Source organism: Pituophis catenifer, unplaced genomic scaffold (genome assembly GCF_029215685.1).
Source record: "Pituophis catenifer annectens isolate HBS135680 unplaced genomic scaffold, rPitCat1.0.hap2 SCAF_2, whole genome shotgun sequence".
Taxonomy (NCBI): Eukaryota; Metazoa; Chordata; class Lepidosauria; order Squamata; family Colubridae; genus Pituophis; species Pituophis catenifer.
Window position 1 is genome coordinate 4,066,460 of NW_027256882.1, and position 27,437 is coordinate 4,093,896.

At 45.0% G+C, this 27,437-nt stretch overlaps 2 protein-coding genes across 2 annotated transcripts in view; both read right to left on the bottom strand.

Annotated features, from left to right (window-relative positions):
- Positions 1-1,075: 1,075 nt before the first annotated feature.
- LOC139311666 (zinc finger protein 721-like) overlaps positions 1,076-27,437 on the bottom strand; it is a 40,330-nt gene continuing 13,968 nt past the window's right edge. The window contains exons 5-7 of the mRNA XM_070936144.1: positions 25,496-25,625; positions 22,163-23,880; positions 1,076-2,989 (exon numbers count right to left, since the gene is read on the bottom strand). Of these exons, the coding sequence (XP_070792245.1) occupies positions 1,889-2,989; positions 22,163-23,880; positions 25,496-25,625 (2,949 nt within the window). The 3' untranslated portion in view covers positions 1,076-1,888. The remainder of the gene's footprint in view (positions 2,990-22,162; positions 23,881-25,495; positions 25,626-27,437) is intronic.
- Positions 12,863-18,179, bottom strand: LOC139313421 (zinc finger and SCAN domain-containing protein 16-like). Its single transcript, XM_070939035.1, has 6 exons — positions 18,141-18,179; positions 17,321-17,922; positions 16,951-17,065; positions 15,449-15,516; positions 15,005-15,123; positions 12,863-13,004 (listed from the first exon to the last, which is right to left on the bottom strand). The coding sequence occupies exons 2-6, from the start codon at positions 17,732-17,734 to the stop codon at positions 12,863-12,865; spliced, it is 858 nt and encodes a 285-aa protein (XP_070795136.1). The 5' UTR covers positions 17,735-17,922; positions 18,141-18,179.

Below are 27,437 nucleotides of genomic sequence, written 5' to 3' on the forward strand. Positions count from 1 at the left end.
CTCCAGGTGCTCGGCGTTCGTCTGGGAAGTCACCTGGATCCTCGGGGCATCTCTGTAGTCCCGATGGTTTCCGCAGTCCTCCAGGAAGGCTCGGCGATCCCGCTCGGCTGCGAGGCAGAGTCCATCCTGGGTCGCCATCTGTGCACATGGACTGCGTAGATCGTTCTCTTCTTTCTGGTAAGTATGATTCTTTTTTTACATCTTCTTGGTAGTTTCTGGTGTTCGTTGGGTGGCGGGTTTCCGCTGGGAATGGTCTGAGTTTACTTTCGTAGAACGCGGTTTCTTTTTCAAGGCAGCTTAGAGCATTTGCAATTTCATTTGTATAGAATATTAGTTTGGTGTGTTTTTCCGGGCTTTTAGGTTGTGGGCTCGGTAGTTTAATTTTCTTTTTGAATGCTGCGGTTAGTAGCTGTACGTCATCGTTTATCTCTGGCTCTGGAGGTGAATTAGATGAATAGCTTTTTATTCGTTGGTTGGCCATTTTTATTGATGTTTCTTTCAAAAATGGCCGCCATGAAAAAGGCGCGAAAATGTCGCCAGCTTCATCAGCTGTCATATGTTTGCTGCTTGACTCTCCCATTGTATTTTTTATATCTTGACAGTATTCAGTCTCCTTTTCATCCGTTGCTGCTCCGTAGTCTTTTATGACATTGTGGAGTTTCGCAAACAGTTTAGGATTATTTGGAGCTGTTTCTATTAATTCTATTATTTTCTTTTTATCGTCATCTATGTTTTTTTTGATGACTGAGGGAGTGTCTTTATTTTCAGTCTGTGATTTTTTTACTTCTGACAGGATATTTGTGTTAAGTAAATGCCTGTCTTTTATTATATTTTCTGTGGGAGTTAATTGAGCTGCCATTCTTTTATTTAATAATCTTATTATGGGTCTTCTTTTTACCTCAGTTGTAGTAGGTGTCTCTTGCATCTTTTTGATAGATCGGTCCTTCTTCAACCATCCTCTTGCTACCAGTTTTGTTGCTTATAATTCTTCTTTTAATTATAGGCCCAATAATTAGTATGCGAGATATGAGAATTCAAAACACTGTTTTATTTACATGTTTCTTTTCACAGGAGATCATTAGGCAAGGCAAAAGGATTCTGACAGGAACAGCTGCTTATATATACAGTGGGCGGAGTCAGAAAAGGTAAGGAGGAGTCAGGGGGGAGGAATGTGGCACACTTCATATTTTGACTTATATATATATACAAGCTTAATTATACAAATGTATATAGTTAGGTATTTTTCTTTGTAACAAAAGTAGCCATGCCCAGTTCCTATAACTGTTCTTGTTTTAGTCTTCCGTCCTTTAATCAGTTTAGCTACTCTTCTTTGCACTTTGTGATGACCCAAACAGAATGCGGTATTCCAGGTGTGGTCTTACTAAGACATCATGGAACGGTACTAATACTTCATATGATTTTGATTCTATGCCTCTGTTTATACAACCAAGGATTGTATTCGCTTTTTTGGCTGCTGCCGCACACAGGTGATTCATGCTTCATTGATCATCCATTCCGACTCCAAGGACCCTTCACAGTTACTATTTTTGAGCCAGGTTTCAGGTAATCTGTTTTTCCTGCTCAGGTGTAAAAACTTACTTTTCTCCACATTAAATTTCATTTTGTTGGATTCTACCTTGTCTCATTTGGATCCGAAAGGCACAATATGCATACAGATCAAAATCTATGGTGGTGGATCAGCGTTTAGAATGCAATACTATAGGCTAATTGCACACAGCGAGAAGTTTGATTCTGACAGGGTCATGGTTGATTCAGCTTTCATCCTTCTGAGGTGGTTAAAATGAGGACCCAGATTGCTGGAGACCATATGCTGACTTTGTAAACTGCTCAAAGAGTGCTATAAAGCATTGTGGACTAGTATATAAGTCTAAGTGGAATTACTAATGCTATACAGTTTCTCCTGAACGTGGATCCTTTTATGAGAAGTAAGAATAACTTTCCCAACAAAGGCCTTTCCACACTCCATGCATTTATATCGCTTCTCCCCTGTGTGGATCCTCTTATGGGAAATAAGACTACCTCTTCGAGCAAAGGTCTTTCCACACTCCATGCATTTATACGGCTTCTCCCCTGTGTGGATCCTCTCATGGGAAATAAGACTACCTCTTCGAAGAAAGGCCTTTCCACACTCCATGCATTTATACGGCTTCTCCCCTGTGTGGATCCTCTCATGGAAATTAAGACTACGTCTTTCAGCAAAGGTCTTTCCACATTCCATGCATTTATACGGCTTCTCCCCTGTGTGGATCCTCTCATGGGAACTAAGACTACCCCTTTGAACAAAGGTTTTTCCACACTCCATGCATTTATACGGTTTCTCCCCTGTATGGATCCTCTCATGGCAAATAAGACTACCCCTTTGAGTAAAGCTCTTTCCACACTCCATGCATTTATACGGCTTCTCCCCTGTGTGGATCCTCTTATGGGAATTAAGATGACCTCTTCGAGCAAAGGCCTTTCCACATTCCATGCATTTATACGGTTTCTCCCCTGTGTGTATCCTTTTGTGAATAGTAAGTCCATTACTATAAGCAAAGGTCTTTTCACACTCCATGCATTTATACGGCTTCTCCCCTGTGTGGATCCTCTTATGAGAAATAAGATGACCTCTTCGAGCAAAGGCCTTTCCACATTCCATGCATTTATACGGTTTCTCCCCTGTGTGTATCCTTTTGTGAACAGTAAGTCCAGTTCTATAAACAAAGGCCTTTCCACATTCCATGCATTTATACGGTTTCTCCCCTGTGTGGATCACTTTGTGAATAGTAAGTCCATTACTATAAGCAAAGGTCTTTTCACACTCCAGGCATTTATATGGCTTCTTCCCTGTGTGGATGCTCTTATGGGAAATAAGATGACCTCTTCGAACAAAGGTCTTTCCACATTCCATGCATTTATACGGCTTCTCCCCTGTGTGCAGCCTTTCATGTGATCTTAGGACAAATCTGCGAGCAAAGGTTTTCCCACACTGCATGCATTTAAATGGCTTTTCCCCTGCGTGGATTCTTTTAGGGGAAATAAGATTACTGCGTCTTCTGAACCTGTTAGCAGACTCTCTGCATTTGTATAGTTTCTCCTCAGTGTGAATTCCTGTAAGTAATTTAGCATTGATCACTTGGAACAGTTCACAGGAATCCTGACTCTCCTGCCCATTATTACCTTCAAAGCAAAAGAGAAATGAAAATAATAACAAGGTTAAAGAAAAAGATCAAACCGTACAAGTGAATTTCCTTCTGAAATTTTCCAGAATTCCTTTACGTTTTATGTTTGCATGCTTAAAGTGGTGTGCTATAGACAGGATGATTTCTATATTCATGAGTCCTGAAAGCTTTGAAAATATCTAGAAAACATCTCTTTCTTTACAATTATCTCTATATGTGCAAATCTCAATCAAAGTCTCTTTTGAATCATGGAATGATCAGGGGAAACACCCAAGGATGTACAAGGAGAAAACTTAAGATTTATTGTGCTGGGTTAATTTCAGCAGAGACCTGTAAGAACTGAAACCATTTTGAAAAAAGCTCCTTCTTTCCCGGTGTACTTTGGAGCAGCTACTGCACGGCATCTGTCTGGCAGGCAGGACTCCCGCTCGGCCCGTTCCTTGATCCCAGCGATGAGACTTTGGAGTGAAGTCCCTTCCCTGAAGTCTCCCATTGGCTTGTAAACGCTCATCGCGCTGAGACTGGAAAGTTTGGGAAGATTCAACAATGGCTATTTTGCTGCCCCAAAGTCTCATCGGCTTCCAAGGGTTTTTTGGCCGGATCTGGTATAGGCTTCCGATTGCAGAGAACAGAGGCCTAAAATACTTTACCGCGAGATCACAAAAAACCAGAAGTGCAAGATCTCACACTAATGATCTTGCAGGATCTCACACTGCAGTACTTTAGGCCTGTGTTCTCTACAAACTGAGGACTGCACGAGATCCAGAGCAAAAGTCTTTGAAAACAAAGAGGCTCCCCTTTGTTTCCAAAGCATTTTGCCCTGGATCTCCTGCAGTCCTTGGTTAGCAGAGAACAGAGGCCTAAAGTACTGTAGTGTGAGATCATGTGAGATCAGTACTGCTAGATTTCCCACTGTTGATCTTGTGTATCTCTCACTACTTTAGGCCTCTTTTTTCTGCAAATGCACCCAAGCAGGCAAAGGAACCGACGGCTCACTACGTCCTCGTAACATAAGTCCGAGCAGGGTGTGGTGTGGGTACAGGTAGGATGATTGTTGTTGCAACGCCTGTCATTTGTAAGTGTGAATGACAGCCCTGGTGCTGTAACATTTGTAATTTCAGCACTGGGTCTTAAGTACTTGGGAGATGGCTAGGTCGTAACCTGAAACAGTCGCTTAGTGAACTGTTGTAACTCAGGGATCAACTGTATCCTAGGATACTCTGAGTCACACTGCATGAGGTCTTTGTTCTTGAATTGAATTGGGAGAATGCTCTTCCATGGCCTGAGTGTGAAAGTTCTGTTCCCACACAATTTGGAGAGGTTTCAGAGGACAAATGACAACATAATCTTATCACATGATCTCCAGAGGACACATAAAAGCACACACCATTCTTCTCAGCCTCCACAGATAAGTTCAAATAGCAATGGAAAAATACAGATAAGGAATGCCCCAAAAGCATCTCAGCAAAGACACTGACTCTTTCCTTTCTTGGAGTATGAGAAGGCCAGATCCTTCCCTTCTCCCTCCCGGGAGACAATATCTGATTAGTGATTTTTTAATAAAAAGTAACTATAATCTGTCTTCTTGAACTCTCTGATTTGGGACAAGAAAACTCTTACCGAGAGAGACCACATTCCTATGGGTTTCAAGCATGACTTCCGAATGCAGCGCTTTCTGGTCAGGATCCAGCTGAGACCATTCCTCCTCAGAGAAATACACAGCCACCTCCTCGAAGGACACAAGACTCTCCTGAACACGGAAAAAAGAACAGAACAGGAGGATTCGCAAGATCTGTTCATCATCATCAATGATTTAGACAAGGCGGTTGAAGGGGAACTCATCAAATTTGCAGAAAATATCAAATTGGCAGGAATACCAACACTGCACAAAATAGGCTCGAGATATAGAGGGATTGAGAGATTGGCAATGTCAGCGTCTCAGCATCGAAGCTTGACAGGCACCTTCTAACAAAATGAAATTCAATGGTGAGAAATGTAATGTGCTACATTTAGGGGAAAAAAGCAAATGCACTGCCATAGGATAGGTGATGCTTGGCTCAAAAGTAGTATGTGGAACAGGGATCTTGGAGTCCTAGTGGACAATCGCTTAACGTGTGCTACAGTTGCCAAAAAACTATCAACAGAATTATAGACTGTATTATTTCGGAATAGTGATATTTTGGAATATTATTTTTTATTTTCTGTGTTTTCTTTTTGTTCTTTTTTTATTCTTTTTTTGTAGAAGTTTCTTTTCTACAGAAGTTTTAGGATTGGCATGGTTTTTTCTATTGTTTAATTCTTTCTGGGAGATTATATTATATACTTTTAAAAATCTTTTTATTGCTTGGTTGGATATTTTGAGTAAACACTTTTGCCTTAAATTTTTTATCAGTGAACTTTATTTTTGTTCTGATCTTGTTTGTTCTTTTCTCTTTTTTTCCATTTTTGTTTTTTTTTTGGGCGTCGGTTGTTTTTGGGGTTTTTTTGACACAACCTTTCTACCTTTTTCTTTTTCTTTTTTATGGATTTAGATTAAACCTATGTGGATTTGGGCAGGGGTCAGCAAATGTAGCCCTTTTACAACCTGTGGACTTCAACTCCCAGAATTCCAAGCGCTGTCTCAGGAATTCTGGGAGTTGAAGTCCATAGGTTGTAAAAGGGCCACATTTGCCCACCCCTGGATTAGGGTATCAAGCACCTGAAGAGTCTGATTGGGAAATTTGAATTTGAAGAAGTAGTTTACTTGGATTATAAATTGGGCAGTAAGTCTTGAAAAAACAAGATGAAGAAAATAACACAACATCTATCATCACCATCAATATCAACAGTGCCCGGTACCACTGGGCTAAAGACAAAAGAACCTATACCACAGCAAGAGAAAATCAACACAGAATTAAAAAATATGCTATGAATACCTGAAGACAAGATTTAGACAAAGTAGATGGGAGAATGGAAAAAATAGAAGGAGAACTGAAAGAAGTTAAAGAGATGATATGGAAAAATGAACAATGATTACAGCAAGTGGAAGGAAAAACAGAAGGAACGGAGAAAAAAGTAGAAGAAATGGATTATAGACTTACAATTACTGATAAAAATCAGGAAAAAACAATTATAATTCTCAAAATGGATAAAGCTGATTATTATTTAAGATTCCAAAATATTGAAGAAGAAAAGAGAGGAAATTTAGCAGAGAAAATTGCAGAGATATTAGCAGAAGCAATCGAAGAAACAAGGAAAGTATATTAAATGGGATCCACGAGTGCACATAAGATACGCGATAAGAAATAATCTGCCTAGAGAAATTCACGTCATATTTACCAGGAAATGATTGAGAACAGAGATATTGCAATTGATGAGAAACACGACGATAAAGCACAAAGGGAGAGAAGTAGTGGCATTGAAATAAATTCCAAGAAGAGTGACAGATCTGAGAAAAGAATAGCTCCGTTGGAGCTACTGGGGGCTCGATGGGGCTGCCCGGGAGCGCTCACTGTTGCCGGTGAGAGACGCAGTGAGCGCCGGAGAGAGACGGGGGGGGCAAATGATTGGCGGCAAACGAATGGAGGCAAGGGCGCGGCCGGTGCAGTTGGGCTGGACTCCTGCTGGGCCACACGAGGAAGACCTCGCGACTTCCTTTCATTCCTAGACCACCATTGACCACCATTGACTCTATATGTGATCTTCTGGCAGCTGGAGGAGTGGAGGCTGCTAGGCCCCCCTCCCTCCCCAGGAATATGTGGAGATGGGAAGGGGTTGGCTGGAGTTGGAGAGGTTGGCTCCTTACTTTGTCTATCTGGGCGCATTTTCTGATTCAGGATTGCCCTTTATTGCCCCTGGGCACACCACTTTGCCTCCTCTAGGCAGCTACCAGGGATGGTGTTGCCGGACTGATGGAACCTTCCTGTCTGGCGGAAGGATTGGGACATTAGAACACCCAACATGGCTGGTGTGAGAGAGCGGCCCATGCGGACCTCGACCTATGGATTCCCCCCATTGCAGTGAGAGGGCAATGGGGGAGGGCTATGGCTTCATCATCCGGTACTGTCTCCCTGGATTTTGTCATCAATTGTGTAACCTCCCCCCACCATGTCGGTTCTCTCGGACTATGCGAACTTATACCGCGGTTGAACTATATGCCCTGAGGGGGTCCCCCCTCTCTCAGGGCTGGCCATCTGGACTACCAACAAAATTCTTTGATGACGGATTTTGGACTCCAGAGAGGTGGCATCGAAGGCAGCAGAAAAATCAGGGTTTTTTTTAGAGGGTCTTCTTATTCGTTGTTTTAAGGGGAGGGTTAGGGGTAGGGGGGGGAGGAGGTATTTGTATGACCAGGGTGGGTTTGGGAGACAACCCATCAGGGTCAGGGCCGGTCCAGACGGAGGGCTGCAGCATCAGGGGTGCGGGGTTGGATATCAGGGAGGGGGCTAGATTCCTTTCTATCGAGGGCTATTCAATTAGTACAGTGGGTGGGAGGAGCAGATATGGTGGTAGCAGGGGGCCATATTGTGTTATGGGAGTGCGCACTTGCTGTTTGCGAGCGATTGAGCACTCCGGCCCCCAATGTGGTTCTCGTTCCCCGAGTTGTACAGATCCTCAGGGCCTGGGCCTTCGGCTGATGTTGTGCAATGCCAGGTCTGTGATAACTAAAGCCCCTCTCATTTGTGATCTTATTCAAGAGGGGAGAGTTGACCTGGCGGGTATTACGGACACGTGGCTGGGCTGTGAGGGGGGGGGTGCCCCTAATTGAAATGAGCCCACGAGGCTACCGTGCATTCCATCATCTGAGGGCCCAGGGTAGGGGCGGGGGGGTGGCTATTGTAAAGAAAGATCTTTGTCCGAGGAAGGCCACTGTACCTCAGATAGCAGGATGTGAGTCCCTCCTTGTGAAATGGGGTCGGGGGGTTCAGATGGGCTTGCTGGTTGTGTACCTGGCTCCCTGCCATGTAGTGGCGGCCTTGCCCGAGCTGCTCAATGTAATAGCCGGGGTGGCGGTGGAGACCCCTAGACTTATGGTCATGGGGGATTTCAACCTGCCATTTGTCGGCAAAACATCAGAGGCGGCTCGGGAGTTCATGGCTTCCATGACGGCCATGGACCTGACCCAGTTAGTTCAAGGCCCTACTCACATGGGGGGACATACTCTGGACTTGATTTTTGTCTCTGGTCAGTGGCTGAATGATCTAGAAACAGGGGATATAGTTATCAAGCCCTTGTCATGGTCAGATCATTCACTCCTTTGACTAGACTTTCGAGCCGTTACCCTCCACCGCAGGGAGACGGAACCGACCAGGTTGTTCCGTCCCAGGCGCCTGATGGATCCTGATAGGTTCCTGATGGAGCTTGGTCCATTCCCTGAGGCTCTGGCTCACGACTCGACTGAAGAACTAGTGGCCACCTGGGATATGGCGGCTGCTGGGGCTTTAGATCGCGTCATGCCTTTGCGGCCTCTGACCTTGTGCCGAACTCAATTGGCTCCTTGGTTCTCTGAGGAGCTAAGGGAGATGAAGCGCCAGAAAAGACGCCTGGAGAGCGATGGAGGGCAAGCCATTCCGAATCTGACCGGACACTGGTGAGGTCTCATATTAAGACCTACCTAGTGGCAATAAGAGCGGCAAAATTAACTATTTTTCCGCTCTACCTTTGCAGGGTAGAGCTGAGGATTTTGTGCAATATCTGCATGACAAAATCGCTCAGATTAGGGAAGGCCTGGACTCCGACTGGGTAGTTTGAGATGGGGTGACGGGGGTGGGTCTTGAGAGTGTTATCTGGGAGGAGTTTGACCCTGTGGCTCCTGAGGACGTGGACAGGATTCTGGGTAGAATTAGCGCTGCCACATGTTTATTGGACCCGTATCCCTCCTGGTTGGTACTGGCCTCCCGGGCGGTCACACGAGGCTGGCTCCAGGGGATTATTAACGCTTCTTTGAGTGAGGGCTTCTTCCCCTCCACCTTGAAAGAGGCGGTGGTAAGGCCCTCCTCAAGAAGCCTTCCTTGGACCCAGCTGTATTAGCGAATTATCGTCCAGTCTCCAATCTTCGCTTTGTGGGGAAGGTTTTTGAGAGTGTGGTGGCGCGACAACTTCTCTACTACCTGGATGAAGCTGTCTATCTGGATCCGTTCCAGTCGGGCTTCAGACCGGGGTACAGCACAGAAACGGCATTGGTCGCATTGCTGGATGATCTTTGGAGGGCCCGGGACAGGGGTTGTTCCTCTGTCCTGGTCCTATTGGATCTCTCAGCGGCTTTTGATACCATCGACCATGGTATCATGCTGCGTTGGTTGGAGGGTTTTGGTTTTTTAAAAAATTTGATTTATATGCCGCCCATCTCCGGAGACTCAGGGCGGCTTACAATGTGTTAAGCAATAGCCTTCATACTTTTGTATATTTATCCAAAGTCAGCTTATTGCCCCCACAAACTGGGTCCTCACTGGGGTTAGGTGTGGGGGGCACCACAGTGGTTCTCCTCCTTCCTCTCTGACCGTACGCAGTCTGTGTTGGCAGGTGGTCAGAGGTCGACCTCGTGGTGCCTTGTTTGTGGGGTGCTGCAAGGGTCGGTCCTCTCACCACTTTTGTCCAACATTTATGTGAAGCCGCTGGGTGAGATCATCCATGGTTTCGGGGTGCAGTTACATCAGTACGCTGATGATACTCAACTGCAGTGTCTCAGACATCCCGGTGTCTGGAGGCTGTGCTGATCTGGATGGGGAGAAATAGGCTCAGACTCAACCCCTCCAAGACTGAGTGGCTGTGGTTCTCGGCGTCCCGGTATAGCCAGCTGGTTCCAACGCTGACTATTGGGGGCGAGACCCTGGCCCCCAAAGAGGGCCCGCAACTTGGGTATCCTCCTGGATACGCGGCTGTCGCTAGAAGAGCATGTGACGGCTGTGGCCAGGGGGACTTTTTATCAGGTTCACCTGATTCACCAGTTGCGCCCCTTTCTGAACCGGGACTCCTTGCGCACGGTCACTCATGCCCTCATCACTTCCCATCTGGACTACTGTAATACTCTCTACATGGGGCTCCCCTTGAAGAGCACTCGGAGGCTCCAACTGGTCCAGAATGCGGCCGCGCGGGCGATTATGGGAGTGACTCGGCGCACCCATGTAACACCCTTCCTGCGCGAGCTGCACTGGCTCCCGGTGGTCTTCCAGGTGCGATTCAAGGTGGTGGTGACCATCCTTAAAGCGCTTCATGGCTTTGGACCCAGGTACTTACGAGACTGCCTTCTGTTACCGATGTTCTCTCACCGGCCAATATGCTCCCACAGAGAGGGACTCCTCAGGGTGCCGTCGGTCAAACAGTGTGGACTGGCGGCCCCCAGGGGGAGAGCCTTCTCTGTGGGGGCACCTGCCCTCTGAAACGAACTGCCCCCAGAGATACGGAGAATCCCTGACCTATGCACCTTTCCCTGACCTATGCACCCTCAAGACGGAACTGGCCTAGACATGATTTTTAATTGGGGTTTATTTTTAATGATTAGGCCAATGGCTTAATATGTTTTTAAAAATGTTTTTTAAATTTTGTATTTGGACTTGTTTTATTGTTGGCTGTGCACCGCCCTGAGTCCTTCGGGAGAAGGGCGGTATAGAAATTAAATAAAATCTAAATCTAAATCTAAATCTAAAATTAAAATAATATCTTTGAATATAAATGGATACTTACATGGATACTTCCAGAGACATTGTGTAAGGAATGGCTTGTTAGCAGTATGGGAGAGAGCAAAAGAAAAACATTATATGGAAATACGAATGCGGCTTTCAACAATAGAAGCATTGATACATCCAAATTTGTTTAATATGAACAATATTGTAAGATACAAGGATATTTTAACAGAGAAGGGAGAACTAAAACAGAAACAAGATTTAGAAAAACAAGGGTTTGAAACTGATAGGGTTTTAATTTGGGGGAATCAGAGTTGGATCAGATAATTATTATTATTAGTTCAATTTATATGCCACCTTTCTCCGGAGACTCAGGCGGCATATAAAAAAAACATTATAAAAACTTTAAAAACATTTAAAAATTAAAACATTAAAACATTAAAACCCATTCACACCATTCATGGCCGGATCTCACAAGATCGCAACAGCGAGATCAACGGCCCCAGGCCTGCCGGAAAAGCCAGGTCTTCACCGATTTTCGGAAGGCCAATAGGGTGGGGATGGTCTGGACCTCAGGAGGTAACTGGTTCCAGAGAGCTGGGACAGCCAGAGAAGGCGCTTCCCCGCGGGCCATCGATAATGATTGGAAAGGATGAAAAATGATTAATAGATTGTATAATTACTTGTTGCAAATTAGATTAGAAGATGAAGAAATAAAAAAGAAAATGATAACATGGGCAAAAAACTTTGGTTATGCAACAGAATTAGAGAAATGGCAACAAATATGGGAAAGGAATTATAAATTGACAATGGCAACTGCATATCATGCCTTTGAGGCCTCTGACCCGGCTCAGACCCCGGCTTGCCCCTTGGTATACTGAGGAGCTCAGGGGGATGAAGTGCAGAAGGAGAGGTCTAGAGAGCTGTTGGAGGACTAGTCGTTCCAAATCTGACCGAGCCCAGCTAAGATCGTTCACACGGTCTTACCTGGAGGCGATGGCAGCGGCGAAGCATACATACTTCTCCGCCCTCAACGTGTCCACAGATAATCGCCTGGCTGCCCTGTTCAGGGTGTCCCGCTCCCTCCTGTATCAGAGGGTGGGGGAGGACCCTTTGCGGGGGCGAGCCGAGGAGTTTAGCCAACATCTGCGGGACAAGATCACTCAGATTCGGAATGGCTTGGACTCTGACTGGGCAGGGTCGGATGGTGGGGAGGCGGCGGGTTTTGTTGTCTGGGAAGAGTTCGATCCTGTTACCCCGGAGGAAGTGGACAGGATCATGAGTAAGCTGAGTGCGACCACTTGCATACTGGACCCGTGTCCCTCCTGGCTGATTTATGCAGCTCGGGAGGTGACATGCAGTTGGATGCAGGCAGTGATAATGGCATCTATGGATGGACGGAGTTTTCCTGCCGCCTTGAAGGAGGCGGTGATTAGGCCCCTCCTTAAGAAACCTGCCTTGGATCCAACCATTTTGGGCAACTTTCGTCTGGTCTCCAACCTTCGCTTTTTGGCGAAGGTTGTTGAGAGCATGGTGGCATGTCAGTTTCTGATGGCCCTGGATGAAGCAGATTACCTCGATCCATGCCAATCGGGTTACAGGTACAGCACAGAGATGGCATTGGTCGCGCTGGTGGATGCTCTCTGGAGGGCTCGGGACAGGGGTCATTTCTCAGTCCTGGTCCTATTAGAACTTTCGACGGCTTTTCATACCATCGACCAGGGTATCATGCTGCAACGCCTCGAGAGGTTGGGAGTGGGCGGCACCGTTTTACGGTGGTTCACCTCTTACCTCTTGGGTTGTACACAAGCGGTGTTGGCAGGGGGGCAGAGGTCGGCCATGAGGCCCCTCACTTGTGGAGTGCCCCAGGGGTCAGTCCTCTCGCTCCTTCTGTTCAACATTTACATGAAATCGCTGCGAGAGATCATCCGTGGTTTTGGGGTGGGGTATCATCAGCATACTGATGATACCTTTTAGATACCAGCTTTTTATATCCACCCCGAACCAGCCCAGTGATGCCCTCGACGTGATGTCCCGGTGCCCAGAAGCGGTACGGATCTGGATGGGAAGTAACAGGCTTCAACTTAACCCGGCCAAGACCAAGTGGCTGCGGATACCGGCATCTTGGGCCAAGCAAGAGGTTCCAACGCTGTCTATTGGGGGCGAGGTGTTGCCCCCTGTAGACAGGGCGCGCAAGTTGGGCGTCCTCTTGGACTCATGGCTGAGTTTGGAGGATCATATCACGGCTGTGACCAGGGAGCGTTTGCCCAGGTTCGCCTGGTGCACCAGTTGCGCCCATACTTGGACTGAGATGCCCTACGCACAGTCACTTATGTGCTAGTCACCTCCCGGATCGACTACTGCAATGCTCTCTACCTGGGGCTGCCCTTGAGGACCACCCGGAGGCTTCAGCTGGTGCAGAATGCGGCCGCACGGGTTGTTGCACGAGGGACCCGATACTCCCATGTTACAGCACTCCTGCGCGGCTTGCATTGGTTGCCGGTTGCCCTCCGGGTGAGATTCAAGGTGCTGGTGCTAACCTAAAAAGCCCTTCATGGCTTAGGTCCAGGCTATTTATCGGACCACCTGCAACCAGCGTCAACTTCCCATCACCCGGTACGCTCTCACAGAGAGGGCCTACTTAGGGTGCCGTTGGCTAGACAATGTCGGCTGGCGGCCCCCAGGGGTAGAGCCTTCTCTGTAGGTGCCCCCACCCTTTGGAATCAACTTCCCTTGGAGCTCCGGCTAGCCCCTGACCTTCGTACCTTCCGCCGTGAATTGAAAACCTGGCTATTGATGTCCCCCAGCCTGGACTGACGGGGTAGTAAATTTTAACTTTTTTTAAAAAAATATTTTTTTGATATTTTTTATGTGTATTTGTTGTTTTTACAGTCGCTTGGTCGCTTGTCGTTGTGAGCCGCCCTGAGTCCTTGGAGATAGGGCGGCATACAAATTTTATAAAATAAATAAATAAATAAATAAATAAATAAATAAATATAAAGAACATTTATATAAAATGTTTAATAAATGGCATATGCCACCAGAAAGATTGGCAAAAATGTTTAACGATAAATCAGCCAAGTGTTGGAAATGTTGGCATTTGCCGGGATCATATTATCATATGTGGTGGTCATGTACGGAAGCAAAAAATTATTGGTCCAGAGGGTTGGAGGAAATGTTACATAAATCTATAGAATTAAAACCAGAGGTTTATTTTTAATTGGGTATTCTGCCAGAGAGATACAGCAAAGAAGAAGTGTATTGAATTATACATATAATAACAGGAGCAAGAATTGTATTTGTGCAAAATTGGAAAACAGAAAAAATCCCGTCAGAAGATGAAGTAATAAAAAAGATTTTAGACTGTGTGGAAATGAATAGATTAATTCCAAGAATAAAAGATAAAGAGGAATCGGTGTATTTAAAGACATGGGGAGGGTTTTATGTATGGTTAGAAAAGAAATATGAATGAAAGATGATAGATACATGATTTAGATAATAGAAAGTTAAATGAGGGAGAGGACAAAAAGAAATAGAAACCGAGATGACACCAGATTAAATAGAAAAGGGGGATGGGAGGGGGGAAAAGAAAGAAGATTATAAGTATAAATGTACCATTATGAGGATAAAAGTGACAGATTGGACCGGGGACAGGAGTAGGAGAGAAGGTGAGAAAGGGGGAAAAGAGGGGAGGAGTGGGGGAAAAGAAGGGAAAAGAGGAAAGAGGAAGAAGAGGAGGAGGGAGAAAGTAGAAGAGGAAAGGAGGGAGGGAAGGGAAAGAAAGGAGGAGAAGGTATGTTGTGAAATGAGGGAAAACAAAGAGTAGAAGAGCAACTCCAAATTATTATTATTATTATTATTACTTATTTATTTAATTTATATACCGCCCTCCTCAGGGCGGTGCACAGCCAAGAATAAAAAACATACCAATACAAAAATTAAAATCAATTAAAAGAATTATACAGCTTTGGCCCACAATTTAAAACAATCCAGTTAAGACCCAATTTACACTTAAAAAGCTAAAAAGAAGCTAAAAAAGGAGCTAAAAAAAGGAGCTAAAAATGTAATTAAAATGCCTTATTTTTATGCTTTCTTTATGAAAAATATGGATATGTGTGACCAATTATGTATAAGAGAATGTACATTTACATTATGTGTGTAAGAAATAAAAATAAAAAACTTTTTTTAAAAAAAGCAATCAACCAATGGAACAGAAGTTACATGGGAGCTTCATCACTGGGAGCTTTCAAGAACAGACTAAACTGCCACTTCTCAGAAATGGTGTAGTGAGGTTGGACTAGATGACCTACAAGGTCCTTTCCAACTCTGTTAATCTGTACCTTAGGAGGTTGATAAATTAAAAAAAGAAAGGTGGTCTAGCAATTCCTGCCACCGTGATACGTTTATTCCTAATTCTTGAAGGACTTTAAAAGAAGTGCTTCTTGTAAAGGCAAATTTGGAGGAGCACCTAGCCGAACAAGACAACCAGAGGAAGCTATGCTGGCTGACAGCAACTTCAACCTGCTATTCTGCTGTCCATGTTGTGGAAGGACACAAAAATAATCCAATCCAAACAAGGGGAGGAATAGCAGCAGAGAGCATTCTGCACACCCACTTCACTTCCTGAAAGGAGAATACAGATCTAATAACTCTTCCTTTTCTTACCTGATTTAGAGGTTCAGCCGCTGATTGATCGCCGTCATGAAAACCAGAAAAATTCTTTCTTTCTTTCTCTGTAAGGAATAAATAATTTCAAAATAAATATTTATTTATTTTAGACATTTAGAAAATATTTAATTTATTTATTTTAGACATTTTTTTTAAAGTATACTTTATTATACTCAAGCACTCGTCACCTCTCGTCTGGACTATTGTAACGCTCTCTACATGGGGCTCCCCTTGGGGTACACCCGGAGGCTCCAACTGGTGCAGTATGCGGCCGCGCGGGGGATTATGGGAGCGACTGGGCGCTCCCATGTGACTCCTCTCCTGCGCGAGCTGCATTGGCTTCCGGTGGACTTCCGGGTGTGCTTCAAGGTGTTGGTGATCACCTTTAAAGCGCTCCATGGCTTAGGGCCAGGGTACTTACGGGACCGCCTTCTGCCACCAATAGCCTCCCACCGGCCAGTTCGCTCCCACAGAGAGGGCCTCCTCAGGGTGCCGTCGGCTAGACAATGCCGGCTGGCGACCCCCAGGAGGAGAGCCTTCTCTGTGGTGGCACCTACCCTTTGGAACAATCTACCCCCCGAGATACGAGTGATAGATAGACTTCCCACCGACCAGATAGATAGCCTCCCACCGGCCAGTTCGCTCACACAGAGAGGGCCTCCTCAGGGTGCTGTCGGCCAGACAATGTCGGCTGGCGACCCCCAGGGGGAGAACCTTCTCTGTGGCGGCACCTGCCCTCTGGAACAACCTACCCCCCGAGATACGGAGAATCCCTGACCTATGTACCTTTCCCTGACCTATGCACCCTCAAGATGGGACTGGCCTAGTACCAGACCTCCGGACTTTTCGTCGGGCCCTGAAAACACATCTATTCCATCTAGCCGGGCTGGCTTGACCCCATCCTTACGGTTTTAAATTTATAATTGGTTTTAATTGGGTTATTTTAAATTGATGGCCAAAATTATTTAATGTTTTTTAAATTGTTTTTAAATTTTATATGTTGTGTTTTTACCGCGGCTGTATACCGCCCTGAGTCCTGTTGGAGAAGGGCGGTATACAAATTAAATAAATAATAATAATAATAATCTCCCCGGAAGCTTTCTCAAGCCAGTCGGGGCATGGGACACAGGTGCTTGCACTCACCCATACTCCCTAGGATCCTGTCCACTTCCTCAGGAGCAACAGGGTCAAACCGTTCCCAGATATCAGAGCAAGAACCTGCCTCAAAGGCTTCCATTGGGCCAGCAATCACGCCGGCATCCAACTGGGAACCAAGTTGAGCGATTTTGTCTTCCAGAAAAACCACCAATTCCCCAGCAGTCCCCTTCAGGTGGACCTCAATCTCCCCCTTACCCAAGAGGAGGAGGCTCACCTAAAGAGGGTCGCTGGGAAATTATCTGCAGATGCAATTAATGTGGAGAAGTATGAATAGGAGGAGGAATCGTATAGAAGAAAGAGCGAAGATAAGACAGATGGGTAATCAGGGGATCTTCAATTACCTCCTGAGGTGTCCTGACTTTGATCCTCCCAAGGGATCCTCCTGGAAAATAGATCCTGGGGGGGATTTGATGGGTTCTTCCTTCCTTCAGGATCTCTGATCTCCACAGTGCAGCACTTCCAATAGGAAGAAGGAAAAAAGAAGCAGAATTAATGTACATCACATGAAGTAAAGTGAAATCTTATATTTGGAACACAATCTCAAAGCACCCGACATCCATCAGTGAACCTGCATGAGAAAAAAATGGAACAATGTCCCATAAGAATTGTGGGACATCTCCACACATTATGAATGTCAGAAAAGTTTGGGAAGTAGGGGTGAAACATTCGAACAATTCTTTATTCCCTTTTGAGCTCCCTAAATTGTCTCACCTGCAACTCCACCTGCTCCTTCTGCTCCTCCACCTGGCTCAGGAGGAAGCCTTCCGCCAGGGCCACCGCCTGGGAGCTGGTCTCTGCTCCACACTCCCGCACCCAGCTCTCCATCTGGGGGGGGAGAAGAGCCAGGAACTGCTCCAGAACCACCAGGTCCAGCATCTGGGCCTTGGTGTGCTTTTCTGGCCTCAGCCATCGCCTGGAAAAGCCATGGAGGTGGCTGCAAAGTCCTCGGGGACCCTCAGCCTCCCGGTATTGGATGAACTTCCAGGGCTGAACTTCTGAAGGGAGGATGGTTTCCTCTTCCAGGATCTTCTGCCCAGTCCTTGTCCAGAGCTTCCCCCCCTTCCCAGGCTGAGCAGCTGAAGGGCCTTTTCCGCTTCCCTCCTTTGCAAAAGGTTGTGTCTCCATCCTTTCTCTGTCCTGCAGAGCAACTGCAAATGGCTCCAAGGACTCTGGTGGGTCTCCAGATGCCTTTTCCTTCACGGGACCATTTCTGGGGCTGCAGGACTGATCCCTCCAAGGGATTCCGCTCTTTTTCTTTTCCCAAAAAATAAGTTTGCCTTGCAAATTTGTCAAATGGTTTCGACTTTGTGTATCTGAGATGGGAAGAAAAATTAGAATTAGAAAGTGGAATTGAGCCACTGAGCGACCTTCTGAGCCTCCGCAAGGCTGACCCTCCCCTCCCCCCACTCGGGCTCTTCGCATGGAGAGGGCAGCTGGGGAGCATGGGATCTGGGGTTGAAGCTGTAGGAGGGCCGGGCGGGGGTCTCTCCCTCCTCGGCCTCCCTTTGCCCGGGAAGAGCCCCCAACTCACCCGGGGAACGTCTGGATCTCCCCCCCGCCAGCCTCTCCCGCAGCCTCTCCGCCTCCTGTGGAGCCCCAGAGGTTAAGGAGAACGAGTGAGGAGTCCTAGAGCGGCAAGCTTTCATGATGCCACTTCCTTCCCGGCCATCTCTCTACAACGCCGGCCATGACGTCCGCTCGTCCGGCGGACCAATGGGAAAGCGCCGGGAGTTCCCTTCTCTTGGCTAAGGGCGCCCCCTGGTGGATTTGGCGCAAAGTGCCAGGATTGTAGAAAGGGCGGGAAATAGGAGCGCGTCTGAGGGGAAGGGAGCGGGCAGGGATGATGGGCTTGGGAGTAGGAGGAAAGGCCCCTCTCAATGCCTGCCAGCCCAAGAAAAACTTTGTGGTTATCAGAGGCAGCACTTTCTCCATCTTCCTCTCTTTCCTGTCCAGGAACCCTCTGTGGAGATGAAGAAAAATCTCTATGGAGCATTTGAACTCGCTTCCCTCAAGAACAGCCGCCCTGAACGCTCCGCAGAGATTGTGGGAGGCCTCCAAAGGGTCCAAATCCTGTCAGAAACAGCCGGGCGGTCAGAAGAGGAGGACCAGGAGGCTCTGTGGGAAAGACAGCTTGTGTCTTGCAGTTGTTGGGAACTCCCGCCTGAAGGGAGGCAGATGGGACACAGGCAGGAAGGCCACAATCAGGAAAATGATTTTATTTCTTTCTTATTTCTCTAATTCAATACATGCAGCTGCCCTTCTCAAACTATTCGCTCAGCCTCTCCGCAAAGCGGGGAGGGGAAAGGGCAGGGACCCCTCCGGTCTCTTCTGATGAAAGAAATGGAAGATCCTGAAAAAGGAATAGAAAGCTAAACTATGAGGAGGAAAAACCATTTTTACATAGGGATTGATTAGGAAATTCACCTCAAGAAATATGACTAGGAAACTTAAGGCCCTTGGAGAATTGAAGGCAGGGATATCTCATTAGACCATAAATGAAAAGAGAAAAAGAAAAGCAAAAGCAAAACAAGAAAATCTGAAGGCCCCATTGAGAATTTTATGCATCTTTAGCAAGTAACTACATGACTGATAGTTAATTTTAAATTAATGTTATGATACATCATAAAAAGAGAAGAACTCCCTAATGCTTGAAAAATGTATTTTCCCCATGCATTTGTTTCCTTGTGTTCATTCCGGCCTCTTGCTTGAAAGGCAAATTGTTCACCCTGAAGCTTTCTGCATGCAGTCTACATTGACATCTCTCATTATTCCATCACATCCTAAGAGGTCTTTGACCTAAAACGGTTCCTTGATTCTGCATTCATCCTGGTTGACACAGTGATTAATTTGACACAGTGGACGCTAGTTGGATTGAGGGGTCCTTGGTGCCCTCTGAGGTTGGTTGGTGCAGTGATGATCGTCCCTCGTTTGGCTAATGAAAGGTCTGCAACAACACAATCAAGCTCAGAGGCCACCAAGGACCCCTCATTTCAACCGTGACCTACATATTTTCTCCTTTGTTGGCAGGCTGGATTATTTTTGGTATCTGGACATCCCAGAGAAAGTTCCCATTCGCATTTCTGCGTGTTTCATCAGGAAGGACTGAAGTAGTTTTTTGAAGTAATTCTTAATTTCATCTTATTTTGGTCCCCACTGATTTCCAAAGATCTTCCTTCTTGATTGATCCTTTGCAATGTTAGCACACCAGAGTGGTTTTAATTGGGTATTTTAATTTTGGTGTTTTTTACAAAATTAGGGCCAAACTATTTAATTCATTTTAATCTTTTTTAAATTTATGGTATATGGTGTTTTTATTCTGGCTGTACACCGCCCTGAGTCCTGCTGGAGAAGGGCGGTATAAAAATTTAATAAATAAATAAAATTTTGATATCCTGAAGTATGCCTAATTTGGGAGGGAGGGAGGGAGGGGAGGAGGAGGTCAGAGCCATCATTTATTGCTATTGGAACTTCAAATGGTTACTTAATAAATTATTGTAAATCAGGGACTGCCTGGGTGGGCCAGCAGGCTGCCTACCTATGGGAACTTAATATGCATCCACATATCCCTACCACTGCTTTCTCTTCCCTTCTTTTACACAACTCTGTGAAAGTAGTTGCCATGGCACTGAAACAAGGATAACTGCAACATAAGTGTCAGTGTTCCAAATTATGATCTCTTTCAGCGCTGACATGAAATCACAGAAAGACTTGCTTTAATGCTGTGATGAACTTTCACCTAGTTCCTGGCTCTTCAGCAGATAGCATTACTTGGGCAACAGAGGGAGCGGGGAAATTCCTGTGAAAAGAAAGTGCATGGGATGAAGAGATGGATCTGGATGGTGGCCAATGAGACATTGGGGTTGAAGAACGGAAAGGGAGGGGTTGGAAGGAGGTGCCAATCTTGGCTGCAACAGAGTTCAGGCATGTCGTTTTTTCTATTCTTAAATAAAAGAGATTCATTAGAGACTTTGCGTTTGAGAATGAAGTTTATTTAAGATAGCAACGAAACCTGACAATAAGTAAGTGTGACCAGGTACATGTGAAGGCAAACAAAATTCTGAGATGCATCACCAGATGTACCACCATCAGTAAAAAGGAGCTCCTATCCCTCTACATAAGGCTTTAGTGAGACTCCATTTGGAATACTAAGTCCAGTTCTGGAGACTTCACTTAAAAGAAGATATTGGTAAGATTGTTTGAGCCCAGAGATGGGCAACACGAGGGAAGGCAAGGAAAGATCACCACAAAATTAGTACAAAGAGCCTAGGAGTTGCATTTTCTAATTCAGCATCACTATAACCCCCTTTTCCTTATGGTTTTCTTTCTCAGTTATTACTTGCATAAAGTGAAACGGTGGAAAGGCAGACTGTGATAATAGTAAGCAAAGGAAGAAAAGCTGAAACAATAGTAAGGGATTCAGGACTAATTGCATTTCTGCCTGCAACTCTGCTCTAGTGGATATACTCATCAGAGGGAGTTACTTGAAATGTACCACTTAAATATTGGCATCCACACATCACTTTCAGGGCAAACGATAACCTTAATCTCCATTGATACTCATCTTTATTTTAAAACCTCCTACTTAGCAAAAAAGCACCAGGATGGATTGAGGATTCAAAATCAAAATCAGAATCTTGTTGTTCTCCTAGTCCAACTCCCCGCCCAAGCAGGAGACCCTACACCATTTGTGACAAATGGCAGTCCAATCTCTTCTTCAAAGCCACCAGCGATGAAACGCCCACAACTTCCGAAGTCAAGCTCTTCCATTGGTTGATTGTTCTGTCAGAAAATCCTGTCTCCCCCGGTCCTTCTCTTCACTAAACTAGCCATGCCCTATAACTGTTCTTCTTTTAGTCTTCCGGCCTTTATTCAGCTTAGCTGCTCTTCTTTGCAAATTTTTCCAAAGTTTCAACATCTTTTTTGTAATGCGATGACCCAAACAGGATGCGGTATTCCAGGTGTGGTCTTACTAAGACATCATGGAACGGTACTAATACTTCATGTGATTTTGATTCTATGCCTCTGTTTATAAAACCAAGGATTGTATTCGCTTTTTTGGCTGCTGCCGCACTCAGATGATTCATGCTTCATTGATCATCCATTCCGACTCCAAGGACCCTTCACAGTTACTATTTTTGAGCCAGGTTTCAGGTAATCTGTTTTTCCTGCCCAGGTGTAAAAACTTACTTTTCTCCACATTAAATTTCATTTTGTTGGATTCTACCTTGTCTCGTTTGGATCCGAAAGGCACAATATGCATACAGATCAAAATCTATGGTGGTGGATCAGCGGTTAGAATGCAGTACTATAGGCTAATTGCACACAGCGAGAAGTTTGATTCTGACAGGGTCATGGTTGATTCAGCTTTCATCCTTCTGAGGTGGGTAAAATGAGGACCCAGATTGCTGGAGACCATATGCTGACTTTGTAAACTGCTCAAAAGTGCTATAAAGCATTGTGGACTGGTATATAAGTCTAAGTGGAATTACTATTGCTATGCAGTTTCTCATGAACGTGGATCCTTTTATGAGAAGTAAGACTAACTTTTTGAACAAAGGCCTTTCCGTACTCCATGCATTTATACGGCTTCTCCCCTGTGTGGATCCTCTCATGGGAAATAAGTCTACCTCTTCGAGCAAAGGCCTTTCCACTCTCCATACATTTATACGGCTTCTCCCCCGTGTGGATCCTCTTATGGCGAATAAGACTACCACTTTCAGGAAAGGTTTTTCCACACTCCATGCATTTATATGGCTTCTCCCCTGTGTGAATCCTCTTATGGCGAATAAGATGACCTCTTTCAGCAAAGGTCTTTCCACATTCCATGCATTTATACGGCTTCTCCCCTGTGTGGATCCTCTTATGGGAAATAAGAGGACCTCTTTGAGCAAAGGTCTTTCCACACTCCATGCATTTAAATGGCTTCTCCCCTGTGTGGATCCTCTTATGGGAAATAAGATGACCTCTTTCACCAAAGGTCTTTCCACACTCCATGCATTTAAATGGCTTCTCCCCTGTGTGGATCCTCTTATGGGAAATAAGAGGATCTCTTCGAGCAAAGGCCTTTCCACACTGCATGCATTTATACGGCTTCTCCCCTGTGTGGATCCTCTTATGGGAAATAAGAGGACCTCTTCGAGCAAAGGTCTTTCCACACTCCATACATTTAAATGGCTTCTCCCCTGTGTGGATCCTCTTATGGGAAATAAGAGGATCTCTTCGAGCAAAGGCCTTTCCACACTGCATGCATTTATACGGCTTCTCCCCTGTGTGGATCCTCTTATGGCGAATAAGACTACCACTTTCAGGAAAGGTTTTTCCACACTCCATGCATTTATATGGCTTCTCCCCTGTGTGAATCCTCTTATGGCGAATAAGATTACCTCTTTCAGCAAAGGTCTTTCCACATTCCATGCATTTATACGGCTTCTCCCCTGTGTGGATCCTCTTATGGGAAATAAGAGGACCTCTTTGAACAAAGGCCTTTCCGTACTCCATGCATTTATACGGCTTCTCCCCTGTGTGGATCCTCTTATGGGAAATAAGAGGATCTCTTCGAGCAAAGGCCTTTCCACACTGCATGCATTTATACGGCTTCTCCCCTGTGTGGATCCTCTTATGGCGAATAAGACTACCACTTTCAGGAAAGGTTTTTCCACACTGCATGCATTTATACGGCTTCTCCCCTGTGTGGATCCTCTTATGGCGAATAAGACTACCACTTTCAGGAAAGGTCTTTCCACACTGCATGCATTTAAATGGCTTCTCCCCTGTGTGGATCCTCTTATGGGAAATAAGAGGATGTCTTCGAGCAAAGGCCTTTCCACACTGCATGCATTTATACGGCTTCTCCCCTGTGTGGATCCTCTTATGGCGAATAAGACTACCACTTTCAGGAAAGGTTTTTCCACACTCCATGCATTTATATGGCTTCTCCCCTGTGTGGATCCTCTTATGGGAAATAAGACTACCTCTTTCAGCAAAGGTCTTTCCACATTCCATGCATTTATACGGCTTCTCCCCTGTGTGCAGCCTTTCATGTGATCTTAGGACAAATCTGTGAGCAAAGGTTTTCCCACACTGCATGCATTTAAATGGCTTTTCCCCTGCGTGGATCCTTTGAGGGGAAATAAGATTACTATGTTTTCTGAACCTGTTACCAGACTCTCTGCATTTGTATAGCTTCTCCTCAGTGTGAATCCCTGTAAGTAATTTAGCATTGATCACTTGGAACAGTTCACAGGAATCCTGATTCTCCTGCCGATTATTACCTTCAAAGCAAAAGAGAAATGAAAATAATAACAAGGTTAGAGAAAAAGATCAAACCGTACAAGTGAATTTTCTTCTGAAATTTTCCAGAATTCCTTTACGTTTTATGTTTGCATGCTTACAGTGCTGTGCTATAGACAGGATGATTTCTATATTCATGAGTCCCGAAAGCTTTGAAAATATCTAGAAAACATCTCTTTCTTTACAATTATCTATATATGTGCAAATCTCAATCAAAGTCTGTTCTGAATCCTAGAATAATCAGGGGAAACACCCAAGGAGGAACAAGGAGAAAACTTAAGATTTATTGGGCTGGGTTAATTTCAGCAGAGACCTGTGAGAACTGAAACCATTTTGAAAAAAGCTCCTTCTTTCCCAGTGTACCTTGGAGCAGCTACTGCACGGCATCTGTCTGGTAGGCAGGACTCCCGCTCGGCCCGTTCCTTGATCCCAGCAATGAGACTTTGGAGCTAAGTCTCTTCCCTGAAGCCTCCTGTTGGCTCATCGCGGTGAGACGGGAAAGGTTGGGAGGATTCAAGAATGGCTATTTTGCTGCCCCAAAGTCTCATCAGCTTCCAAGGGTTTTTTTGGCCGGCTCTGGTACAGTCTTCCGATTGCAGAGAACAGAGGCCTAAACTACTTTACTGCGAGATCACAAAAAAACGGAAGTGCAAGATCTCACACTAATGATCTTGCAGGATCTCACACTGCAGTACTTTAGGCCTGTGTTCTCTACAAACTGAGGACTGCACGAGATCCAGAGCAAAAGTCTTTGAAAACAAAGAGGCCTCCCCTTTGTTTCCAAAGCATTTTGCCCTGGATCTCCTGCAGTCCTTGGTTAGCAGAGAATAGAGGCCTAAAGTACTGTAGTGTGAGATCATGTGAGATCAGTAGTGCCAGATTTCCCACTATTGATCTTGTGTATCTCTCACTACTTTAGGCCTCTTTTTTCTGCAAATGCACCCAAGCAGGCAAAGGAACCGATGGCTCACTACGTCCTCGTAATGTAAGTCCGAGCAGGGTGGGGTGGGGGTGCAGGTAGGATGATTGTTCTTGGAACGCCTCTGCTGTCATTTGTAAGTGTGAATGACAGCCCTGGTGCTGTTTGTAATTTCAGGACTGAGTCTTAAGTACTTGGGAGACGGCTAGGTCGTAACTTGAAACAGTCGCTTAGTAAACTGTCATAACTCGGGGATCATCTGTATCCTAGGATGCTCTTAGTCACACTGCACGAGGTCTTTGTTCTTGAATTGAATTGGGAGAATGCTCTTCCATGGCCTGAGTGTGAAAGTTCTGTTCCCACACAATTTGGAGAGGTTTCAGAGGACAAATGACAACAGAATCTTATCACATGATCTCCAGAGGACACATAAAAGCACACCCCATTCTTCTCAGCCTCCACAGATAAGTTCCAATAGAAATGGAAAAATACAGATAAGGAATGCCCCAAAAGCATCTCAGCAAAGACACTGACTCTTTCCTTCCTTGGAGTATGAGAAGGCCAGATCCTTCCCTTCTCCCTCCCGGGAGACAATATCTGATTAGTGATTTTTTAATAAAAAACTAACTATAATCTGTTGTCTTGAACTCTCTGATTTGGGACAAGAAAACTCTTACCGAGAGAGACCATGTTCCTATGGGTTTCAAGCATGACTTCCGAATGCAGCGCTTTTTGGTCAGGATCCAGCTGAGACCATTCCTCCTCAGAGAAATACACAGCCACCTCCTCGAAGGACACAAGACACTCCTGAACATGGAAAAAAGAACAGAACAGGAGGATTCGCAAAATCTGTTCATCATCATCAATGATTTAGACAAGGCGGTTGAAGGGGAACTCATCAAATTTGCAGAAAATATCAAATTGGCAGGAATACCAACACTGCACAAAATAGGCTCGAGATATAGAGGGATGGACAGATTGGCACCTTCTAACAAAATGAACTTCAATGGTGAGAAATATAATGTGCTACATTTAGCGGAAAAAAAGCAAATGCACTGCCAAAGGATAGGTGGTGCTTGGCTCAAAAGTAGTAAGTGGAACAGGGATCTTGGAGTCCTAGTGGACAATCGCTTAACGTGAGCCAGCAGCTGTGCTACAGTTGCCAAAAAACTATCAACAGAATCATAGGCTGTATTAAGAGAGGGATAGAATCAAGATCATATGAAGTTGCCATGATGTAAAAAAATCTTGAGACTCTAGAACGAGTGCAAAGAAGAGCAACCAAAATGATTACGGGATTGAACAGTTGCAGGAACTGGGCATGGCTAGTCTAGTGAAGAGATGGACTAGGGGAGACAATAGCAGTGTCCCAATATTTGAGAGGCTGCCACAGAGAGGAGGGGGTCAAGCTATTTTCCAAATCACCTGAAGGCCAGACATAGAATAATAGATGGAAAGTGAACAAGGAGATATTCAACCTGGAAATAAGGAGACATTTTCTGACAGCGAAAGCAATCAACCAGGGGGGCGTGGCCAGCATCGCAGCAGTACAGTGTGTATTCCGGGGCTCCGGGAAATCGCTGATATCCCAGCCACTTTTGAAGATCCCCAGGGATCATAGCTGTCCTGTAGAGAAAGTGAAGAACGGAGACACAGGCTGTCTTGGACAGGGAAATCGCAAGTTCCCTGAAGTGCCGGCGATCAGCCTCCAACTCAGCGGTGAGGGAAGGCAGCCATAGGAGCTGTCAAAAGCTGGGGCGGCTACAAGCAAGAAAAGGAAGAAGAACGAGGTGATCATCTGGGTGAAAGATTCCTATTTACATATTTTTCTCCTGAACTTTTAAAATCCATCTATCTTAAGAAAACTGGCAAAGAGGAGAGGGGAGTGAGCGGAATAAGGCTACCTTCCCAGTGCCGGAATAGTGGCAAAGAAGCGGAAGCCATGAATAAAGACTAATTAATGAAACTGAAAAGTAACTAAATGAATTGAAAGTAGATTGGGAAAAGAGGCTTCTCTGGTTAATGAATTGTATTTTGAAAATTTGAGTTTTGTAGCTGGGAGCTCAAAGCTAAAAGAAGAAAAGTATATTGATATTTTTAAAGACTATTTTGAGTGAATTGCAGTGCCATCAAGTGGTGACAGAGAAAATTAAAGAGATATGTTTTATAAAGGAGAAGATGAGAGTGGAATGACCTTGGACAATGTTTTGGAAACTGGCAAGAAGATTCCCATAAGAAGCAGTCTTGTGATTTTGTAACAGAAGGGGAAAGATATAGAGGAAAAGAAAAAAAAAGAACGAAAATTGTCTGTTTTTTCCTTTCCCTTGATGGATTTATAAATTTTGGAAGATTTTGGAATAGTGGTATTTTGGAATATTATTTTTTATTTTCTGTGTTTTCTTTTTGTTTGTTTTTTTGTCCTTTTTTTGTAGAAGTTTCTTCTTCCTGGATTTAAAAGTTTTAGGATTGGCATGCTTTTTTCTATTGTTTAATTCTTTCTGGGAGATTATAATATATACTTTTAAAAATATTTTTATTGCTTGGTTGGATATTTTGAGTAAACACTTTGGCTTTAAATTTTTTATCAGTGAACTTTTATTTTTGTTCTGATCTTGTTTG